The following is a 20,641-nucleotide window of genomic DNA, read 5'->3' on the forward strand; positions in this document are numbered from 1 at the left end:
TAGTGAGAGTCGGCCCAAACCAACATTTTCTCAGGTTTATGATGTATCCAGGTTTTCCAAGGGCCACTTCTTTTCACTGTATCTCTTATGAATCATTTCCTATCGTTTAAAGAGAAAGAGCATCTTCGAAGGCTGACCAGCTCAAGGATTTCCAGGTAGAAAACTGGCTAAACTTGGAAGAAGCAACTCACCACAGACGGTTTGAGTTCTCCATCATCTCTACCAATGTGTGTTCCAACCGTGCAGTTTTCCGTGGGCTGATCCTCCTGAAGGGGAGCAGCTGATGACCTTTGATCAGCAGGACTCATCTCCCTGTAGGTGCCACCAGCTGAAGGCTGCTGGAGCTGTGAAAGCAAGGAGCTCGCACTGCCAGTTCTTCTCAGAAGGACGCGTCGGGTCACACCGGTGACCTGAGAACCTGAGCAGGTGTTTCAGAGCGTTCATTAGGATCCACAGAACAACCTGTTCTTGGTTGTGACGGCACCAGCTGAGTCAGGTCAGAAGAAGGCTGATTCTCTGAGGGAGGTTCATGCAACAACAGGCGTTTCCCAGCCCTTTACCCTAACCTTTGACCCCGGACCGGCCCACACGTCCTCACTTAAAACACACAAATAAGCACCGAGGAAACCTGCTGCACGAGGCGCCAAAACTCACTTCTAATTTAGAAATCCGGCTTATTTCATTAACGTGCAAAAGGATCCCGCGCTATTTCAGGAGTTCTGATCAGCAAACATACCATGTAAAGTTTAATTCAGTTTCTATGGATACTGCGTTGTTGCTACGTGACAGAGTTGAACGATGGGTTGGAGAATGTTTGTTGTTTATGACATGGTTCTACTGCCTTTTCCCCTCCAACAACAGGAACAAGGACCTCTACTCTCATGTGTGTTCGTCCTCCTGCTGGCTCCATCACGCGTCATTATTTTAATACGGCTTCAAATAAAAAAAGTGTTTTCAAGAGTCGCGCGGGGGAGAAACAAATGTGCCAAAGCCTTTTCTTTTGTGGCTCCTTCCCCTCCTTTCCTTCTGTTCCATTGGAAAGTTCGAGCGTGTGAAGTCTACGTCTGCTGTCAGCGGCGGAGATGTCGGCAGGGCTGCCCGTCGCTGATTATAGCTGTGCTAAATAACAGCTCCCCTCTCCGAGCATCTGCCCCGGCCTTCATCCGGCGGCTCTGCACCGTTTAACGGGGGCCCTTTGTTTCTCCTCGGTGGTAATAATTATCATTAACAAAATATCACTGCCGTCAGCGCTCTTCCTGCATGTCGCCTGCTTAATAATTACATCCAAACATTAATCCCGGAACACGAAGGGCTTTGCTCCAACTGTGCTGAATCCTGATTTTCCCCGTCAACGACCGCGTGTTCAGCCGTCCTGTGTCGTGTCCTCGGCCGAAATCTGTCCGGGAAAGTCAGCATAAACTTTTCCAGGGTGTCCTTAAAAGAGGTTTATTCAGGCACGAGGTTAGTCGAAGCATCTGGACCCTCATTTATGTCTGACAGCTTCGGCTGGATGTTAATTAGCGTTTGGGGCTCAGTGGTTCAGGCCTGAACAGCAGAATCTCCATGTCTTTCCTCACCCTGTTTTCAGTTTAGCTTAAGACAATGTGGACTTTGAGACACGGACCGTAAACTAAATATGTCACATCAATGATTTAAGACCATTTGACCCTCAAACAGAGGGCAAAAAAATGGCTGCAAATGACTCTTTTTATGCTGTTTTCCTGAGGTTGATGCTGCTGCTTGTACCCGTCGTGCGTCTCTACGCGAGTGCTGCATCTGCAGTCCCTCAGAAGCAGAGAGGAAGATTAGGAGCGTCGTTGGTCTGCGGACACCAGGAAAGTAGTTTCTAAATGGGTTAATCTCTGAGAAGAAACCACTGAGACCACTTTGGTTCTCCAGAGAGGCTCAGAGAGGCAGAGACGAGGCCGAGTACCCAGGAAATGTGACGGCTCCCTGTTGTTGGGCCGACGGTCGCCCGAGAAGACAACGTTTCATCAGCGAGTGTTGGACTCTGCTGGACTCTATTATCCCCACTGCAGCAGCAACCCCGCAAACGTGCACGGATCTGTTCAAGTGTCCAACGTGCTGTTCTCTGCTGTTGAATGTCAGGTGAACAGAAGCGCTCTGACATCGCTCCCACACAGTCTCCAGCTCTCAAACGATGTCAAGAGAAATATGGCAGCTCTCAAATCAAAAACCTCTTCAAACCCAAAGCCCAGAATCACGCTGCCAAATAATGATGCAGTAACTGAGTGTTAATTCTGTCTAACACTCATCATCACTCGCCTAACCCTAACCCCCCCCCCCCCCCCCCCCCCCCACACACACACACACACGCACACACACACATTCACGTGTGCATAAAGGCAACCAACAGAAAGTTCCAGTGAGGTTGAATTAAAGGAGGTGGAAATTAAGAGAATCTTTTTATAGTCAAATTAGCTTTAGCCTGCATGCTATTGTTGTTTTAATCAAACACCACCCTTAACAACTAGTGCAGCAACTTCCCCAGCGGAAAGGAGAAATGAGATCCTCTACAGCGGCGGGAGCAGAAATGGGAATTATGTAAAGAGGAAGACCAGAAAACAAATCTGTGGCGCAGAGCGCTGCTGTTAGCGCTGCTGCTGGTGGGTGGCAGCTGTATTTACCACTGTAGCCTGTTGTTGTTTCCTCTGACTTAATGAGCATCGGGGCCGGTTCTGAGCCGGGGTCACCATTCAACGCCCTGAGAGGAGTGGGTTTTCAGCAGCTGCAGATATCACCCATAACAACGAGCAAGCACAACACTTTTTTTTACAGTTTCTTTTTCCGATGGGTGCTCACGACCCATGGAGATGGTTCTGGTTTCCGTTCCTGACCCGGAGATAAATCCTGCTGCTGGGATTCACTTAAAACACTACAATCCATCTGATTAACCAAACAGGTTATCTGATTAACATCTGATCCATCTGATTAACCAAACAGGTTAATCAGATGGACAATGAAGTCACCTGCAGGAGCTGTTGCCATGACAACGCAGAAGCCTTAACAAGCTGCAAGTTGATGTAAAGTTGAATTAAGATTTACGTGGGAATTTTCTGGTTTCACTTTTTATTTATAAAGAAAAAACATTTGATCACTTAACTTTTTTTTTTCAGAGAGCAAAATAATGAGTTGAGGAAAAAAAGACTACATTTGCCACGTATTTTAGGCACTTTAAGCAGAGACGGGTTCAATTTAAAGCCAAAAGCATCAAAGCAGAGACTGGGGGGACTGAAAGACGGCGACACAATGACACGTGTGCACGCAGACAGTAAAAAAAAAAAACCCAGCGTGTTTAATGTATCAGAGAACTAAAATTATACTCACTCCTGAGCAAACAGGCCATCAAACTTCCACGGGGATCGTGAGAGCAACAAACGGCCTCACAAAGGAAGCGCCACAGGTGAGAGGCGTCAGGATGATCGGGGGGAGAGAACCGGTCTATTTCCTGTCAGACTCTTTCACCTGCCTCATTTATAGATTTATAAATACGGGCTATTTTGTGGCTCTGTGTTTAAGCTCTGGGCTGCAGGAGAAGCTCCGGTTGTGATGGGGAAGTTCCTGTCTCCCTCTGCAGGCCGTCCTCTGGCCTCTGCAGCCAGCCTGCAGTTCCCTCCTGCGCCGCTAGATGTCACTGTATCCCAGCAGATGAGCCACCACGAGCCAACGCAGACTTCTATCATCTGTGTCGCATTAGTGCAAATAATCAACTGTTTGCAGTTTATTTTCGATCGCGATGACTGTGTTTTAATTAACACCGTTGCCAGGTTATAGGAATATAATAACATGCTGAATCCACCACACATTTTTGGAAGATTGTCAAACACTCAAAAGCGCGTTTGATGTTTTTCCGACAACATGAATTAGTTCCGTTTTAGATACACTGTCAAAAAAATGTCTAGATTCTGTTTTTTAAGGGAGGTTAAAACTTTATCGGGCTTAAATAAAGCCTTTGCATATCATTGTTCTTATAATTGAAGTGTTCTGGTCAGACTGCACTGATTTCCACCTTTAACCGCGGGTCAATAATCTTGGGGCCATGAAACGGAGCGCTGTGATCAGGAGGCATTTTAGTGCCTTTATGAGTTTGACTTTTGGGTGAATACTTGTACTTTTGAAGCATGAGCTCAGGGGTGAAAGGCGACGGCTGCTGGGTTGACAATGGTAAACGCTGACGTCACCGAGCGTCTCCATCGCGATGAGCTCAGCCCTTTTCGTCATCTTTCATCCTCTAATTGAAATGCCAGCCTCATCCTGCAGCTCTTTCTTGTTCTGATTTCACCGCCTTCTGTCCGGACTCATTACATCATCGGGTGTGAAAGGTCACGTGAGTCACCGCGGCATATCTGCGGCCCACGTGCTGCCGTTCCGTTTTTTCCTCACTCAGCGATGATGTCATAAGCAGGGACTTCCTGAACACAGGGTTCATTCACAGAGGCCCGTTTCCAACACGGGGCTGAGCTCCAAACAAGCCGTCTCCATGGCAACTGCAGCCTCCGGGCATGTGAGTGCCTTTCATGATGTTGTTGTGCTGGAGGAATGTGAGGATGCGCGTGTGTGCACTTCACGGACACGTGTTCCCATGTAAACAGAACATCATTTTCAAGAGTGCAACGTTCAGGTTTTTGGCTTTTATTTGTGTCTTTCTGACTCTGAGCGCGAGTGCTTGCTGGAACAAACAAGTATTTGTGGTGTTTTAAGACTGTAAAACAGATAAATATTGAGCTCACTTTTGTTTATTTGACGTTTGAAATGCTGCACATCACTTTTCTAATCTTTTGGTTGTATGATCCAGCTATGCGGTGTGACTTTTATTTAACTTTTATTAGCAGTACAGTGTAGCATAAAACCTTTAAGCAATAACAAAACATCTCAAACTTGAAACTGAAGCTCATATTTTGAGTTGTCCACTAACTGAAAAATGCAAAGACAAGAACTTTTGCGATTTATGTGGTTATTATTTATTGGAACATTACAGATACAAAAATAGCAACAAAAAAAAAGAAAAAAAAAAGAAAAAAGAAAAAAAAGAAGGCCCATTTGACATAAAGCCAACTACAGCTATCAACAGCAAAATCAAAATCTACCAACATGTTGACAACCTGTTCGTTAAAGATTCAAATCATAACAAAAATAGAACCTATCAAAGGGAGACTTTGGTAAAGCATCATCTGGACAATAAAACAACAAACTATGACCATCGCTGAAGCGTTGACTATAATATTAACAAGACAGGCAAAAGATAAACGACCCTGGATTAGTCTACTCAAAATTGTTTAACAGACATGAACGAACAGTTTTATTTACAGCAAAGGGGAGAAAAACTAACCTAGTGATTACATTCAAGAAATTTCAAATGCACTTGTGCTGTCCTGGCTCAGTGTGTCATAAACCACCATCAGCTATACTAAAATGAACAAAAAACATCTTCATTCTGCTCAAATATGACCTTATTGAATATTAAACAATGAGATTCAGCCTTTAAAATGATCCAAATTCTTTGGTTTTCCAATTACAAAAATATTTTTACACTTTTTACTGAAAGCTGCATAGAGTGGATATTAAATATACTGAAAGCAAAATCTTTGGCCTTTATGACTGTTTTAATGTAGCTTTGGAGTATTTTTCCAAAGCAGTAAAAACAAACTCATTCAGGTCCAGGCTGCTTTAAGGGCTGACCTCCCTCATGTTTCCTGATGTCAAAATAATAAAATATTAACAATTTAAAGCAGCCTGGAACGGACTTTTTAATAAAATGAATTTATTTTCACAGCAGGGAAGCCTCCAAAATAATATTAAAAAGAAAAACTACAGCTTAAAATGATAAAAGTAGAAAATTTGAGGATAGAAAATATCTCACCAGGCATAAGGTTGATTTTATCAGTTTTTAAAGGTTCTGGCACTGCAGAATATAATACAATATATGCACTTTAGGAGTATAAAATGATACAATATTCACACAACACCAACAATATATAAAAAAAAAAGTTAATAAAACTGACCCCGGTATTAAAACAGTGCATAATAGGAGCTGTCACAATAGTTCTTATAGGATTAAGGCAGATGTGCCTTTCACTGATTAAAGCTGCACTAAAAATGAGATGATCAGCGAACGCGCTAAAGCCTCAGACAATCGTTTCCAGGAAATCTGCACATGAAGATGCATATTTAAAAAAAAATAAAAATAAAAACTTCCTGCTGCTCTTCTCCAGAGCTTCCCTATAGGCGATTCTTCTGAACGCTTAGATCATGTATGTGAAAACTAAGATAAAATTTAAAAATGAAGGTCTTTTTTAAAGGGATGTTCAGCTTTGACTGCCATGGGTTCCACCAAGTGGCGCTGTTCCGTTCAGAACGCTGCGCAACTGGGTGCTATTTTTGGCAGAACTCGTCACTGGTCCAAAAACTGACCTGCAGCACGAAAAAAAAGCCTTTTTTAAATCGAACCAATTAAAAAAATACAACAATTTCGACACATAAAAACTGCAAGAAGTATAACATCTGAGTATTCTGTGCTTTACTGGTATGAGGCAGACTGGTGGGAGATGACGGACTGATATTGTGGCAATTATTACCTAAAATAAGGCACATTCTCCTGTTTTATATCACAGCTTTGAGAGAAATGCTGCAGTCTGTCAATGTTAACATGAATTCAGTCGGTCTGATTGTCAAATAACTGTGAAATGCAGGGGAAAAAAATCAAACATGGCAGCAGAGTGACCGAGCTTTCACTTCCTGTTGTCACTTCCTATTTCAGGTCCGTCCTTTAAGTCTGTCCCCTGGCCTGAACGCCTGTCAGATCTTTCCTGATGATCTCATTCACTGTAAACAAACAGAGAAAATAAAGCATCACATTAGTTCCTTCCTACAACAGCAACATTAATTATTGCTAGTATTACACTCTATTGTATTTACTTTAGTAATTTGTATTTTTATAACTGATTCACCTTTAAAAATAATTATTATGAAAGCAGCAGCATAAGAAATCAAAGGTGATAAAAATGTCAACTAATAAATTAATAATTTACTATTGCTTTTTTGTACTTAAATCATAGATGTTAGATGTTTAAATACTTCATAAATATAGTCTATTTACTAATTTTGATACATTTTACACCACTGTTCATTAATGGATGTTCCTGAAGTTCTGCTGAGTGACCACTAGAGGCAGACAAGAGACTTTAAGTGTCAGCTTCCTGTTTCTGGGCCATGACAGGCACACGTGTGTGTGTATGTGTGTGTCTGTGTGTGTGTGTGTGTGTGTGTACACGTCAACAGTAGAGGAAGAGGGCTGAAATGGAAAGTTTCGATGTCATGCTTCTAAAAATAGAATGAGCGCCTGTGTTATGCAATGATTAAAAATACAAATAATACGATGAAAGAAAGGAAAGCACAACTTTTCCGTATAAAAACATTTGAGATGAACTAAATCTCCCGAGTGTTTTAAACTTTGTGGTGTTTAATTCAGCTACTAGTAGGTGTGTGCATGTGTGTGTGTTTGATTCTTCAGACAGTTCCATTGTCAAACACATAAACCCCATGGAAGACAGGAATGATGAGAATGTGGAACGCGTCGCCGTGTGTGTGCAGCCCTGCATCGGCTGGTCGGGCTGGTCTGTGTCTGCCTGGTTCCTGGCATGACGGGCTGGTGACAGCGCTTCCAGCAAGCCTCGGGGAACTCATTAGAGTCGATGAGTAATTCCAGTATTTCAAAGTGGGCCAAAACCACGCTCTTACACAGCATATATTGTGTCTGTGATCCCGTAACCATGGTTACAGGATCCACTTTGGGACCCAGTTACTAAAGTTAAAAATATCTTGGCTCATTTAGAAGCAATTAGAAAAAAAAAACTGTAAGTGTTTGTTTTATGTAACGTTTTTAGTTAGTTAGTCAGTTAAAACTAAATAATTTCCTTTATTTTGTTTCTTTATTTGTATTCCACAGCTTAAGGTACTAGAGATTAAATGTAAAACAAATGTCTCCCCGTGTGTCTTTTTTAAATTTCCTTTCTATATTTTATTTATAATTATTTCAAGTTTAAAGTGCACCAAAGATCTCAGATCTCAAGGTTCCTGCGGTCTGTCTGAATAACAACAAACATTTCTCTCATTAGTTGCTATGAACAAACACTTGTGTGGTAGCCATGGCAACACCACTGCTGTGGATGGGATTTCCCTTTATGATCTGACAAATCTATAAATACTGTCAGCTGACACTGGGTAGCTTGACTTTAAAGCTTCTGGTTACGGGACAGTCTGAACACACACGTTCAACTCACACCTCCACAACATCAGGGTGGGACTGAACACGGTTCTGACAGGAGGAGTTAGCGAGCGCAACGCGGAGCGTTAACGTCCAAGCGACACGAGGGAGCGGCAGCCGCCGCCTAGGCTGCTTTGAAGTCACGTTAAACAACCGAGGCCGCCATCAGCTCCCTTCCAACAGGCTGATCCTAGTCTCACAGCTCCTCTCGCTCCCTTTTTTTTTAAAATTTCTAATCATTTGCAGATGTGGAGAAAAAAAGAGAAGAAACGAGTGGTGAGCGCAGCTCAACACAGAGCACAGTTTATAGGCAGAGCAGCATCTGACTGAGATTTGCCAAAGGGCCGGAGCGGCCAAACGCTGCTGTCATCGCAGCATCAGCCTCTGTTTATTTCAGCCCAGTTCCCTCTGACGCCTCCAGTAACGCCTTTAAGAAACTTTCATCTCCCCCAGCAGCGCTGCGGGGGCTTTTACTGAGTATGAAACCCGCTCAGAGGGGCAGCAGGGGGGCAGCAGCGGGGCGACACACAGTGGGGCTTTGCTCCGTCTAATGAAAGGTTGGCACGGAGAGAGCCTGCCTGAGGCTGGCACAGGGAACACTCGGGCTAGTCTGCTTAGCCGGCGAGTGTGAGGCTGCTGGGAGCTGAACCAGCACAGAGGCGGAGCCAGCGGACGCACGCCACCTGCCGTGAGCTGCACCTTCCGTGTGCGCCTGCAGACTTTTGCATTTTAGTGCAGAGTGTGTGCTGGAGCGCGTGTGGTGGGTCAAACAGGAGTGTATCAGCTGCTGGTGACAGACCACCGCTGTGAGAGACAAAGCCCGAGTCAGAGGGTGACAGCTCACCGCTGGGCTAACCACAGGTCTGCTGCTCCACTTTTGCTTTCACTGCGTCTCCCAGTAGCGACTCCCACAACCTCCCACAGCCACGGTGACAAGTCGCTGAGGACCGTTTAGTCAACAAGCGTAGCTGCTTTAGCTCCGGCAGTCTGGTTGCAGCGCTGTTTGATCAGGCTGTTTAAATGGGATGGAGGTCAGCTGAGACTAATGCGTGCACCCTCCGCTGTTGCTGTGTGCTTTATCTCTCCCTCCCTCACCTCCACCTGCTGGAACAATTTCACCTGCTCCGCTGCCTCCGGGCGTTATTCCCCACCCACTAAATCTGCCCCCTCAGCCTATCCGATCAGTCCCATTGGCCCCTGTTGAGGAGCTCCGCCAGACCTTCTCCTCTTCCCGGGCGAGGCGGGCTCCAAGAAGGTCAGGTGATTTCAGATAAGGACGTGGCGTCGGATCTGAACACCAACAGCACGCAGGGAGCTTCAAAACAGCAGAACAGTGAGGAAGCGGTGATGAGTGAAAATACCTGAGAGTCATTCTGACACTTGAACCACTCATCACAGTTCACGCACCCTCGGAGAGGTGACAGTTATTGACCACAACACCAGGATGTGGCTTCACTCTTGTTTGATGACAGGCTGAAACAAGTCTCCATTAGTAATATCGACAACCTCACTGTGATGTGCATCATATTTTTATACCTTTGCATCTAAATGCTGGGGGATTTTTTTTATTTGCTTTACACTTTTTTAAATGACGGGAAGTACCAGGGTTTTTTCTTTGAATCTGTCAGGGTTATTGTAATATAGTGGATGGATTCGGATGAAATGACATCGACAGGTGGTTGACGACGTGACCTTTTGTTCAGCTCTCTGAAAGTGTCTGAACAACGGGGGAACGTCAAGAATAGTTTTACAAAATGCTAAAAAAAAAAAACCAGTAGTTACTGGTTATAAAATAAGACAATTAAAAGAAAGTAACTGCTAATTACCTAATTAGCATTTATGAGCTTTTCAGGGGAAAATTAGAATCTATTTGCACTCTGAAAGACACTTTACGAAGCCGAGGATCAAACAGGACGCCCAGTATGAGTTCTCCTCCAGCTGCCTGTTAATTCACCAGCACACAGGCCTGTTGCTGTTTACTGCGGAGGGAAACCCTGCAAGTTCCATCCAAAAAAACACAAATTCCACCACCGCCAGTTTAATTTTTTCCATTTAAACAGGCACACTTCCACACGCAGACAACCCCTTCCTTTTTCCTGCATGCAGCCCTCCGCCCTGCAGCTATCTCACAGATTGTGCTGCACGTTGGAGGGAGCAGCTGCGAAGGAGGATTCCTGGTGCCAGATTGGCACAACCCCATCTTTGGAAAAAAAATAAAATAAAAAGAGAAAAGTTGATCCTTTGGTGGATTCTTCTCACAGAACCAGAGGGGGTGTAAGGGCGACTAGACGGCCCGGCCAAGTAAAACAAACAGAAAGGCTTCCCCCGGGTCTCCTGTGTCTGACAATGGTTGCCATGGAGGCTATTTTTCAATTCATAATAGTGTTAACATGTCCAGGTTGTGTGATAAGTGACACGTTTCTCTGTCAGCTCCATCTTTAATGTTTGATAGGTGTGAGGGAGCCCCGCAAACCCTGGCTGGTGATGCATGTGTAAGTTAAACTCTCATTTGAATAGACTCTGGAGAACAGAAATGTCCAAAGCAATAAAGGGGAAAACCTCCCGCTCGCTGGATGTAGGCTGTGATTAATTCTGTCAGGGGCTAATGGGCCTGACAAGGATAAGTATAAACACATGACTCAGAATCCCTGTTATTTCCACTTTGAGTGGAACATAACTACACCTCCTTGTTTTAACAGGGTGACCGTGTTCTGAGGCTTTGTTCGGAGAGGTTCTATAGCACATAGATCAAACAGCAGCATGTACAAAGGAGATGGCGCAGGTTCTGTAAATATCCTTCAATTGTTCTTCGGAAAATCATATTTCCACTGATTATAAATCTCTTTCAAGGAAGGGAATTGCACATATTCATCACTTGTCTGCGGGATTTCTTTCATCTCGACCTCAACAAATAGTCTGGGTAGCGCAGCAGCCTTCAGAAGTGTGCTGTGTGTCCAGGACAGCTTTCCACCTTGATTACAGACATTCCTTAAGCTATTCTACTAATAATCACACAGACTTCCCAACACAACGACTCACGCATGCGGAGGGTAAAAGCGTGAACTTACACTCACCATCATCTAGGTAGGCCTGGTCCAGGTTCTCCTCTTTGACGGTCACCCTCCTCTGGCCGTCTCCTGGAGCCTCCATCTGCCCCATGCCGGGGGGACTGTGCGCCTTCTCCTGCACCTTCTGCAGGTACGGCTGCTGCTGGATCACGGTGGGGTAGTTCTGGACCTGGGCCGCTGCTGCGTGGGCCTGAGGAGGGGTGGGTGAGGGGGTAAGAGTTGCCTGTGGGGAGTAGCCATCGCTGTAAATGATCTGAGGGCTCTCTTGCTGCGGAGCTTGTGGGTCTCCGGCCCGAACCAGCTGGTGGTTTGTGGGGGAGAACTGGATGATGGACGGGTGCTGGCCTGCACCAACTGGCTGGGCTGGGCAGCCAGTGTGGACCAGCACTGAGCAGTGGGGATCCGGTATCATCCCCCCAGCGGGCTGGTAAAGACCAGGGCTCCCACCAACACTTTTGCCCGCGCGGGAATAGACGATGGCCGGGCTCTGCTGCTGAAAACGTGCATCGGGGTTCGGGAGGCTGGAGCTGAGGCGCTGGCAAGACGCCATGTTGTTCTCTGGATATAAGACACCACGTTGGTTGTGGTAGTAGGAATGAGAGGACAAGCCCAGGATCTGGGGAATGACGAAGCCCATGTGGTCTGCTTCAAACTCATCGAGAGGCTCCGACTTAATGGATGGCACTGCAAGGAAAATAGAGACACGGCTGCAGGGCCTGACAGAAGGGAATGTGCATGTTTCCTAGCATTCATCACTCATTCGTTCCCCATGTTGTGTTCCCCATGTTCCCAGTGCCTACGCCCATCCATTAGGGATGGCTGAGCCATGCAGCACCTTTGAATTTATGTTGCTAACGACAATCAAAGTCAGGTCAGATGAGGCTTCATCAAAGGTGTTGATGAATAAATCCGGAAGAGGACTCTGAGGATTCCTACCTGCCAGTGGGGTGAAGGTGAAATGTTGAGGCTGGCTGCGCTTCCTCTTGCCGTTGATGACGCAGAAGTTGACTTTGACAGACTGGCAGACGGACGTGTCTCTGTAGGCCGGCACCTCCACAAACAGCATATTCTAGAAAACAGTCAGCTGTCAGGAACCTACGCAAACTGGACACACGTCCCCGGCAGAGACCAAATACGCACCGGCTGGCTCTTATCTTTGTCCACTGATGCTTCCATTTCCCAGATTTGCTGCCCATCTGAAAGTAAAGACAAAAAAAACAACTCTATTAATAGCGCTGCTATAAAAAAGAACACCCAGGTAACAAATGCTGATGCACCAGACGGTGTTTTTTTTCCTCGGAAAATCTCAGCTGCACCGCAAAGAGTCATCCAAAGTCAACCCAAACGGCCACGTGGATCGTAAGAGTCCTGCAGCATTTTGTTGGATTCCCTGTTACATCACATGAGACTATTTCCAGAGCTGCCATTCAAGCTGGAAAAAGTAGAAAAGCAAACAGGCTTGTTGATGTAAACTCCACATGGCCCAAACACATGATCCGACATGTGCTGCTACGAGACGTGTTTGACTGCGAGGTGGGAAATCCTCTGTCAAATCACAAACACACGGCTGAAATGAGTCAGCAGGAGGAAGGGGGATTCCACACAACGTGCCAGCTCCTCAGCTAAACTCCAGTTCTCCATCAACTCTCTCCACGTTATTCTCTCAACGTGACTCTTTGAGCTTTCTTTGGCTTTTCTGTTTGTTTTGTTTCGCTTCAGTTCTGATCCAAGGGACACCCCGACTCGCCTTTCTCCTCCTGGAGGTAATTGGGAGCGGAGTTGGAAATGCGAGGGAGGATGGAGAGAACATACTGGTATTGGCCTGGGAAACGTTCCGCTTTACAAGCCTCCATGTTGGGCACACACACTCCTGCCAGAGGCAGCTGTCTCCCATTCACAACTGCACTGATCCAGAACTCTGTGTCATACAGGATCTCTCCAAAACTACAGCCGGCCCTCTTGTTATGCTCTCTTTTTTCCATCCCTGTCGTACTATCCATTACTGTACTGTGTCGTAACACAGGGAAGCCCGGAGCAGAACGAGCATCTGACCCCTTCAGCAGTCACAGAAGTCTACAGCGAACACAACTGTGCCTGAAAGAAATGCTCATAACTAATATAAAAAAACCAAAAACTCTTAATCCGATTCATTCCTACATAACTGGAAAACCCTCAGCACAACTCACTCAAGCCCATATCCAATCACGTGGGAACGTTTGAGTAACGAGCAGCTTCACGTATCGTCTTGAGACTACAGACAACCTGCAGGAAGAGCAGAAGCCTCTTCTTCTCGCTCCATTATTCTTAACAAAACTGATAATGCAAATATTTGATTTCCTCTCTGATGCAGGTGCTTCTTGGTGTGATGTTGTGGAGGCAGCACAGCTCAAAGTTCTGCTCAATCTTGCTCAGTCTGAACTGGAAACTCTTACCAAAGATAAAAGAACCACAGCTGGTTTGACCCGAATCTTGTTTTTTTTTTTTCCATACAGGCTTTACCATATTCATAAATGTAAAAAAGTTTCCATTGTCAAATACACGTATAACAACTCATGCTGTGAAGCTGAGCGATTCAATATGAGGGACATCATGGAGGTCAGAGCAGAAGTGAAGGCCAAAGGGAAGCGAAGCGGCAGCATTTTCATTTGCATCATGCAAAATAACAGAGCAAAAGCCAAACTTTGCAGATATGACATTTATCCCTTCAGCTCCAGGACACTCACCCTGGGTCTTCTCCATAAAAACGACTTTAGAGTCAGAGCTGAAGTTCTGTCCGGTCAGGATCATCTGCTGGCCTCCCAGAACAGAGCAGTGGTCCATGTCCTGCTTCTCCACCATGGGAAGCTCGTGCGCAGACCGCTGAGCTGCCGTGGAGACAAAGACGGAGAGTCAAAGGTCACCAGTGAGGTCGTCGCTCCGACAGTCAAACAAATGAGGAGCATTTATCACACAACCCTCTCCCCTGCTGTTCGATCAGAACATCGGGTATCTAGAAGAGCGAACGCTCTCTCAGTGGAAAACATGTAGGACATGGGTTTGAAATCTCTGCACTGGTTTCATACAAACACTTGGCTGCCTAGTTACCACGAAGTGACGTTAAAGGGGTGATGGTGACTCATTCAAATCCTCTCTCACAGGTTTTTGGACGTCAAATCAACTGTAGGAAGCAAACGCGCGGCCTGGTTCCCCCTGATAAACCTGCCCGGTAGTAAACACTCAACCTGTGGATCAATCGCGTTGGGTCGCCGGTCCTGAATCAGCTTTGTTGAAGTTACCGGACATCAATATTTGTACAAGATAGTTGCTAAATGACACACTGCCGGTTCATGACAACACTAAATCCTCCCGCAGCCGTCACCGCTGATGCTTCCTCGTCCGCCGACCCATTAGTTCAGCAGGAACGCTGCAGCCGCTGACGCAAGCGGAGGCGTCGGCAAACAAATGCGTGACTTTAAAACAGGTTTGTCGAGGATTAAAAAAAAGCCGGGACGCCAGCGAGGCCCCGGCCTCCTCAAACATACCGCCAGCACGCTGTCTGCTTATCAGCAGGCCTGACGGGCGAGTCGTCAGCACCACCGCAGGCGCTTTCACGCCCGACCGCTTCGCACTGACGGAGCAGTCGTGCTGCCCTCCCTCTGCTTGTGAGCATAAAGCAGATGTGAAACAGCAGCTGCAGAACGAGAACCAGCTTTACAGCTGCTGTTTCACCTCTGCGTCACAATGGTGCGTTTTCAACGGCGTCTGGGCCAAAGCGATACGACGAAAGCTGCGTCTTGGCGATCTTGGCGCGCCGATCCTGGTTACTGGATCCTGTTTGAATTTGGATGGCAGCTGATGTTTTAATAACACTGTGTACACATTTTACTACTGCACAAATACAAACGGTGCGCCGATGCTGAGCAGGCCACTCAATAAAGACATCTTTGTGAGAGGGAGTCGCTCCAAGTTCAAGTTTAGCATAAATGTAAAGGTTTGAGTCCCGATAAAGGGCCAACTGATGCGTGGCAAAGTTTTGAGTGTTATTCTCAGCATTAGTTCAGCAAACGCTTCCAAATATACATTAAAGTTAGCAGTTACATTAATAATGTCACTTTTGATTTATTTTGTAGATTTGAAAGATAAAGTCGAACCATTGGAGTCTAGTTCCTCATTTTGCCCTCTGACTGGCAGAAATTTGGCTCTAAAACCTTTACATTTTCATTTTAAATCAAATTTGAGACTGGTGAAGTCCTATTTATGCAGCACATAAGTAAGGAACTCCATACTTTCAACAGACATTTCAAAAAGTGAATCTTTTAAAAAATACAGATCTTTAGATCCTCTTTCCCTGGTGCATTCCAGGATAAGGTCAACACGTGTGTGGAAGTGTTTCAGCAGATGCTTACAGCACTCAATAGGATGGGAGGCCACTTGGAGGGAGACGTGTTGTCCTCCGGGCTGAGGAACGTGCACACGGAACACCAGACGGACACGCGTGTTCTTCCGACCGACATCTGTTTCACCCTTCCTCAGCTCGATGTCGGCGTTCCTGAGCTTCAGGATCCCGACACAGTCGATTCTGTAAGAGGGGGAACGCCAGTGTGTGTGAACACGTGAGGTGGCGTCCGCGATCACAAGCAGGTCTGAATGGATTCTCACATTGCTTTCATGTGGTTCTTTGGCTCCAGAGGGATCTCCAGGACCTTGGTGCCGTGGATGATCTTCTCAAAGCTGGTGGTCGTCACTGTTTTGCCAGTGATGCGGTGAACCTGGTAGAAGGCGTGAGGCTTGAGGATGCGCTCATCCGCCGTGCCGATGAAGATCTGAAGGCCGAGCGGCTCCTTGCCTCTGTAGCCGTGCAACTGAAACGTGAAAACACAGAAGAGCAGACGTTTCTTTGGGAAATTCGCAGATGTTGACTCTTAACAGTTGTGTTTTGTAGATGTTGTATCGCACCACTGAGGGGTAAAATGTAAAACACTCATTACGAGTCCGACTGCTACAGTCGTAGCGTCGCTCTCTTCAGTCGTGCAGCAGAAATGGCGTTTATCAGAAGAGCGAGGTGTTAAACTGGAGGCTGGGGTGCTACTTTTAACCTGAAAATGTCTCCTGAGGAAACCTGCAGAAACCACAAAACCCACTTGCATCTAAATGCAACGTTAGAGTGCAAAAGCTTTGTCACAGAACGTGCACAGAAGAGCTGCAGAGGGAAGGAAAAAAAAACTCTGGATAACTTTTTCCTGACTTCCTTTTTTTTAAATTTTTAGTAAACGTCACTGCAGTATTTTTTTTAAGTCAAATTCTCTACGGCTGAAACTTTGTACTCCAGGTACCAAACAGCCACATGCACAAAAAGAGAGGAAGCTGACTGCTAAAAGGGCCACGTGAGGTAGCTCGCCAGTTGTCATGGTAGCGGCAGGAGCAGTGAGTCATGACACGGAGCCCAGTAGGAAAAGTGTAGGCTTTGAGAGAGGAAGAAGGAAAAACAGAGTGAAAGGAGGAGGAAGGGAAAGGCGAGGTACGTGTCCAGCCAGGCCTGACCATCTGATTTCGCCTTCACTGAAGGAGGACGCAGCTTGGACATGTAACCACGGCAACACGACGGCGGCGAAGCTGCGAGGAGGCAGCTAATTTCACCGTATTGTCATTGACTCCGTATTTTAAGGCCAGAGTGTCAACACTTGAGGTCAGCTTCCTAATACAGGACACAGTCAACAACGTCGCATGAAAGAGGAAGTCAGGGAGAGGCCAAACAGAGATCAGCCCGTGTGGTTAAAACCGCGGCGGAAAGGCTGCTCAACAGTTCACTATATTAAATCTGCTGCTCATCCACCAAACTGCACGTCAGCACAGTTCCTATCAAGGACCAACCACCAGCACATGAAAACTCATTTTAACCTGGAGACTTCCTGATTGACACATCGGAGGCTGAAAATCCCAGAATATTGACGGTTTCTCATACCTGCACGACAGGATGCCCCCCTGTGGGGGCTTTCACGGCCCCCCGGCTTCCCTCCGTCTCATAGTGAGCTCTGTGGTGAGGCTTGGGCTGCACCTCGATGCGCAGCTCATACTGGTCGGTGCGCCGGGGGATCGGCCACTCCAGCGGGGGAAGGGAGGCCACGGGGATGCTAAAAGACACAAATTCACAAAGGAGAGATAAAACACCTGCTAGACAGTCATCCTGAGCAGCTTGTGAGTGGGAGGGGGCAGCGTTACCTGCAGATGCTGGAAACCAGCGGTTTGGGCCAGATTTGGGGGATGACAAAGAACGGCTCTGCAGCCTTGGTTTTTATGTCCTGGTCAGAGGACACCAAGTAGTTCCCTTCTGCGTGGTTCTCTGGGTACAGAGTGTAAAGATGGTTTGCGGTCTTGACTATTTTGGTGGGGACCAGACCTGGCTGACCAGAACCAAAACCATTGGTGGCATCGGCGAGGCCACCGTGTGTGTACTGGGCGCCTGGATGTTCGCGCCCTCCGTGAGGGGAGGGGCTGCGGGAGCGGTGCCCCGGGATTAAGGCCGGATTTCTGTACATGTCGTAAGTGCGTTTGCCTTGGGGGGAGGTGGAGCGGGAGCCAGGCCTTGAGGACGGAGAGCGGGGTCCCAGGCAGCCGTCTTCAGCTACGCCGGTGCCAGGGGAGGTCCCCGGGGAGGTGCGGGGTGAGCCTGTGTGGATGTTCTGTAATCGCGGGCAGAGGTCTCCAGGGTTCTGGCCACTGCTGGGGGACACGCAGGGAGACGCCCAGGGGGAGTAATTCTCTGACTGCCAGCTGGTGGAGGAGTTGCTACTGGCGGGACTCAGGCATTGCGGTTCGCGATAGGCCAGGTTTTCATACCCGGGCACAGTGAGGGTGGGTCTGGGGCTGATGTTCAGCTGGTGGTTCTGCAGGGACTCTCGGCCATGGCTGTAGTGTTCGCGTGAAGGTGTGATTTCTATACGGGGACTCAGGGCCAGTCCTGTGGGCCGCGTGCTCTCCAGGTAGCTCCTGGCCTCCTGGTTCTCGTATTCGGCGAGAACCTCGGGGTGCTGGTCGGCAAAGGAAGGCCTGCAGGCCTTGTGGCTGTAGGAGGAGGCGTCCTCCAGAGGGAACACTGGCTCGGACGCCTTATGTGAGCCGAGGCTGGGATCATCTGCAGGAAGAAAGGATGAGACCTCATCAGAAGCTAGCATCCACGGAGGTGGTTTCAGAAAATAAATGTGTCATATGAATGTTCTAAGTCACATCAGAACCTGTGCAGCTTGTACAGTGATCACACACTTATGCCATGTGGAAAATCACTTCCTGTTTTAATCCACTTATTAAATGACGTTTTTGGGACACGTGATAACTCCGGTGATACACGAGTCAGGACGGAAGGAGAGAAAGTCACCGCAAAGTGACAGAAAAGCATCGGACAAACCTTGACCGCCGCCCGCAACGTCACTGCAAGGTGGTTCATATTCAAACAAGTACTCAAAGTCCAAATCCTCATCAGGGCAGCCGACGCGACTCAGATCTTCCTCCAAATCTTTTTGGTCGTAAAACGTGGTCATCGGTCTTCCTTTGGGCCACAACAGTCTCGGAGTTTGGAAAAGGCGAAGGATACGCGTGTTTTGGAGGGAACCTGCTCCACCAGTCAGACGGTGCAGGGCTGCGAGAGGGCAGACGCACCAAGTTTCCTGTTTCTTCTGCGCGTCGCTGTTATTTTCAGATCGAGGCGGGTCTGAGTTTTTTTTTTCCTCCTCTTTTTTTACGCTACGCGCAGAAATTCGATTTCCCCCGCGCGTCTCGTCGCGCCTCCTCTTTTTGATGATGCGTCGAAGATAAATTTTGGTAAAAGAAAAAGTGTTCGAAGACTAGAGCAGATCACCGGGGCTGTTTGGTGGAACTCTTCTGCCTTGTGCTGCCCTCGGGTGTTTGACACGACGCAGTGACAAGAGCAGATCCAACCGCGCTTCTGCTTCAACGACAGGCGACAATGAAACGACAGTTCCAGAACCTAAAAGTTGTTGGGAGCGAGACGCGCACCAGAGACGGCGCGACATGTGGAGAAAAGCGTGTAAAGGTCCGTGTAGAAACGCCAGAGGGAATCCCCACATTTACGCATGACGCCGCGCAGACGCGCAGCCAGAGATACTTCTGTGGAGTCAGCAGACTAAACGCCTGATTCAACAAATTTGGTGTTTTCTTACGGTGATTTTAAGAATAAAGTTTGTTGCAACGAACCGAGAACGGCAGCAAATTCGTATCATTGTATTATTGTCACTGAACCAAGGATGCAACAATATTTTTTTCCATTTATAAAAAGACATATACGCGTTAGTGATGCCTTTAAATGAACATATTAATACAGCTTTTCCCACACGTTTCGACGTCTCCCACTAGTGTAAACATTAACATCTATAACATCAATGACTAAAATTTGAATAATTTCAGTATCAGCCAATCACACGTGTCCAAAACGCGCGATGTTCGTCGGATCAGTTAAAGTGCAGCAGCGCGTGTCCCCTTAAACATCCCAACTATAACTCTTTCTAAGAAATGACAGAACACATCACCAAACCATTAGTATACTATTAGAAAGCAAATGGGTTGATTACCAGATAATCACAACACTTCTGCAGTACCTTGATCCATCGTCCTCATGGTGTGGTACTGAGCCAGTCTCCAAGTCTCCCTAAACATTTGGAGAAAATAAATAAACAAACAAAAAAAGAAAAAATAAATAATTTCCGTCAGTAAGTATAAAAGGATTTCCTCTTGCGAAAAATACTGAAATAAGGCTGAATAAAAAAGTAAATATACGCGGTGAAAACTTGAGGCTGTCGCGGCAGCTGTGCGTAAACTCTCCGCTTCTGTAAGAGCTCGCAGCCTGATCCGCTACTGCGCTGGTTCTGATCTCAAGTCCGCTTTCCTCGAGCTCTAGAAGGATTTCTTGCGTATCAAGAGCGGCTTCCTTCCCCGCTCTGGGTGTTTATAATGGCCCAATGCTGTAAAATAACGGGATTCCCTCAGTGTTTCCTCCTGTTTGTGCGCCTTTGCCATGGAAACCTGGAGCGGGTCCATGTCGGAGACTCAGGGCTTTCCTGCAAAGCCCCACACTCAGGAATCCATGACGTCTCCGGCTCCTGCGCCAAGGCATTTCTGCGGCTTCTCTCAGACAGTAGCACACAAGAACCTCATTGTAGCAATGAAGAAATCACTGTAGCGCGCTGTGGCAGAGAGGGAGACTGCTCCGGAGCTTTGATTACAGGACGCACGACATGAAGTTTATTTAACACACTTTACAAGTCGGTTCTGTAGTCCAGCTTCAGTCTGATCCTCTGAA

General features: G+C 46.9%; 1 protein-coding gene across 3 annotated transcripts; it reads right to left on the bottom strand.

Annotated features, from left to right (window-relative positions):
- Positions 1-4,717: 4,717 nt before the first annotated feature.
- Positions 4,718-20,393, bottom strand: nfatc2a (nuclear factor of activated T cells 2a). Of its 3 annotated transcripts, none has more exons than XM_029834092.1 (10): positions 19,941-20,393; positions 17,551-18,463; positions 17,294-17,462; positions 15,991-16,193; positions 15,738-15,910; positions 14,076-14,216; positions 12,493-12,548; positions 12,289-12,421; positions 11,353-12,036; positions 4,718-6,843 (listed from the first exon to the last, which is right to left on the bottom strand). In XM_029834092.1, exons 1-10 carry the CDS (start codon positions 19,996-19,998, stop codon positions 6,788-6,790), a joined length of 2,586 nt encoding a protein of 861 aa, XP_029689952.1. In that variant the 5' UTR covers positions 19,999-20,393; the 3' UTR covers positions 4,718-6,787. The 3 variants fall into 3 exon arrangements, with proteins under 3 accessions (XP_029689952.1, XP_011601103.1, XP_003963641.1); XM_011602801.2 differs by lacking the exon at positions 19,941-20,393 and adding an exon at positions 18,734-19,016 and having other exon boundaries at positions 4,719-6,843; XM_003963592.3 differs by lacking the exon at positions 19,941-20,393 and adding an exon at positions 18,734-19,016 and having other exon boundaries at positions 4,727-6,843; positions 11,359-12,036.
- Positions 20,394-20,641: the final 248 nt, after the last annotated feature.

The sequence above is a fragment of the Takifugu rubripes genome, chromosome 3 (assembly GCF_901000725.2).
Source record: "Takifugu rubripes chromosome 3, fTakRub1.2, whole genome shotgun sequence".
NCBI classification, from domain to species: domain Eukaryota; kingdom Metazoa; phylum Chordata; class Actinopteri; order Tetraodontiformes; family Tetraodontidae; genus Takifugu; species Takifugu rubripes.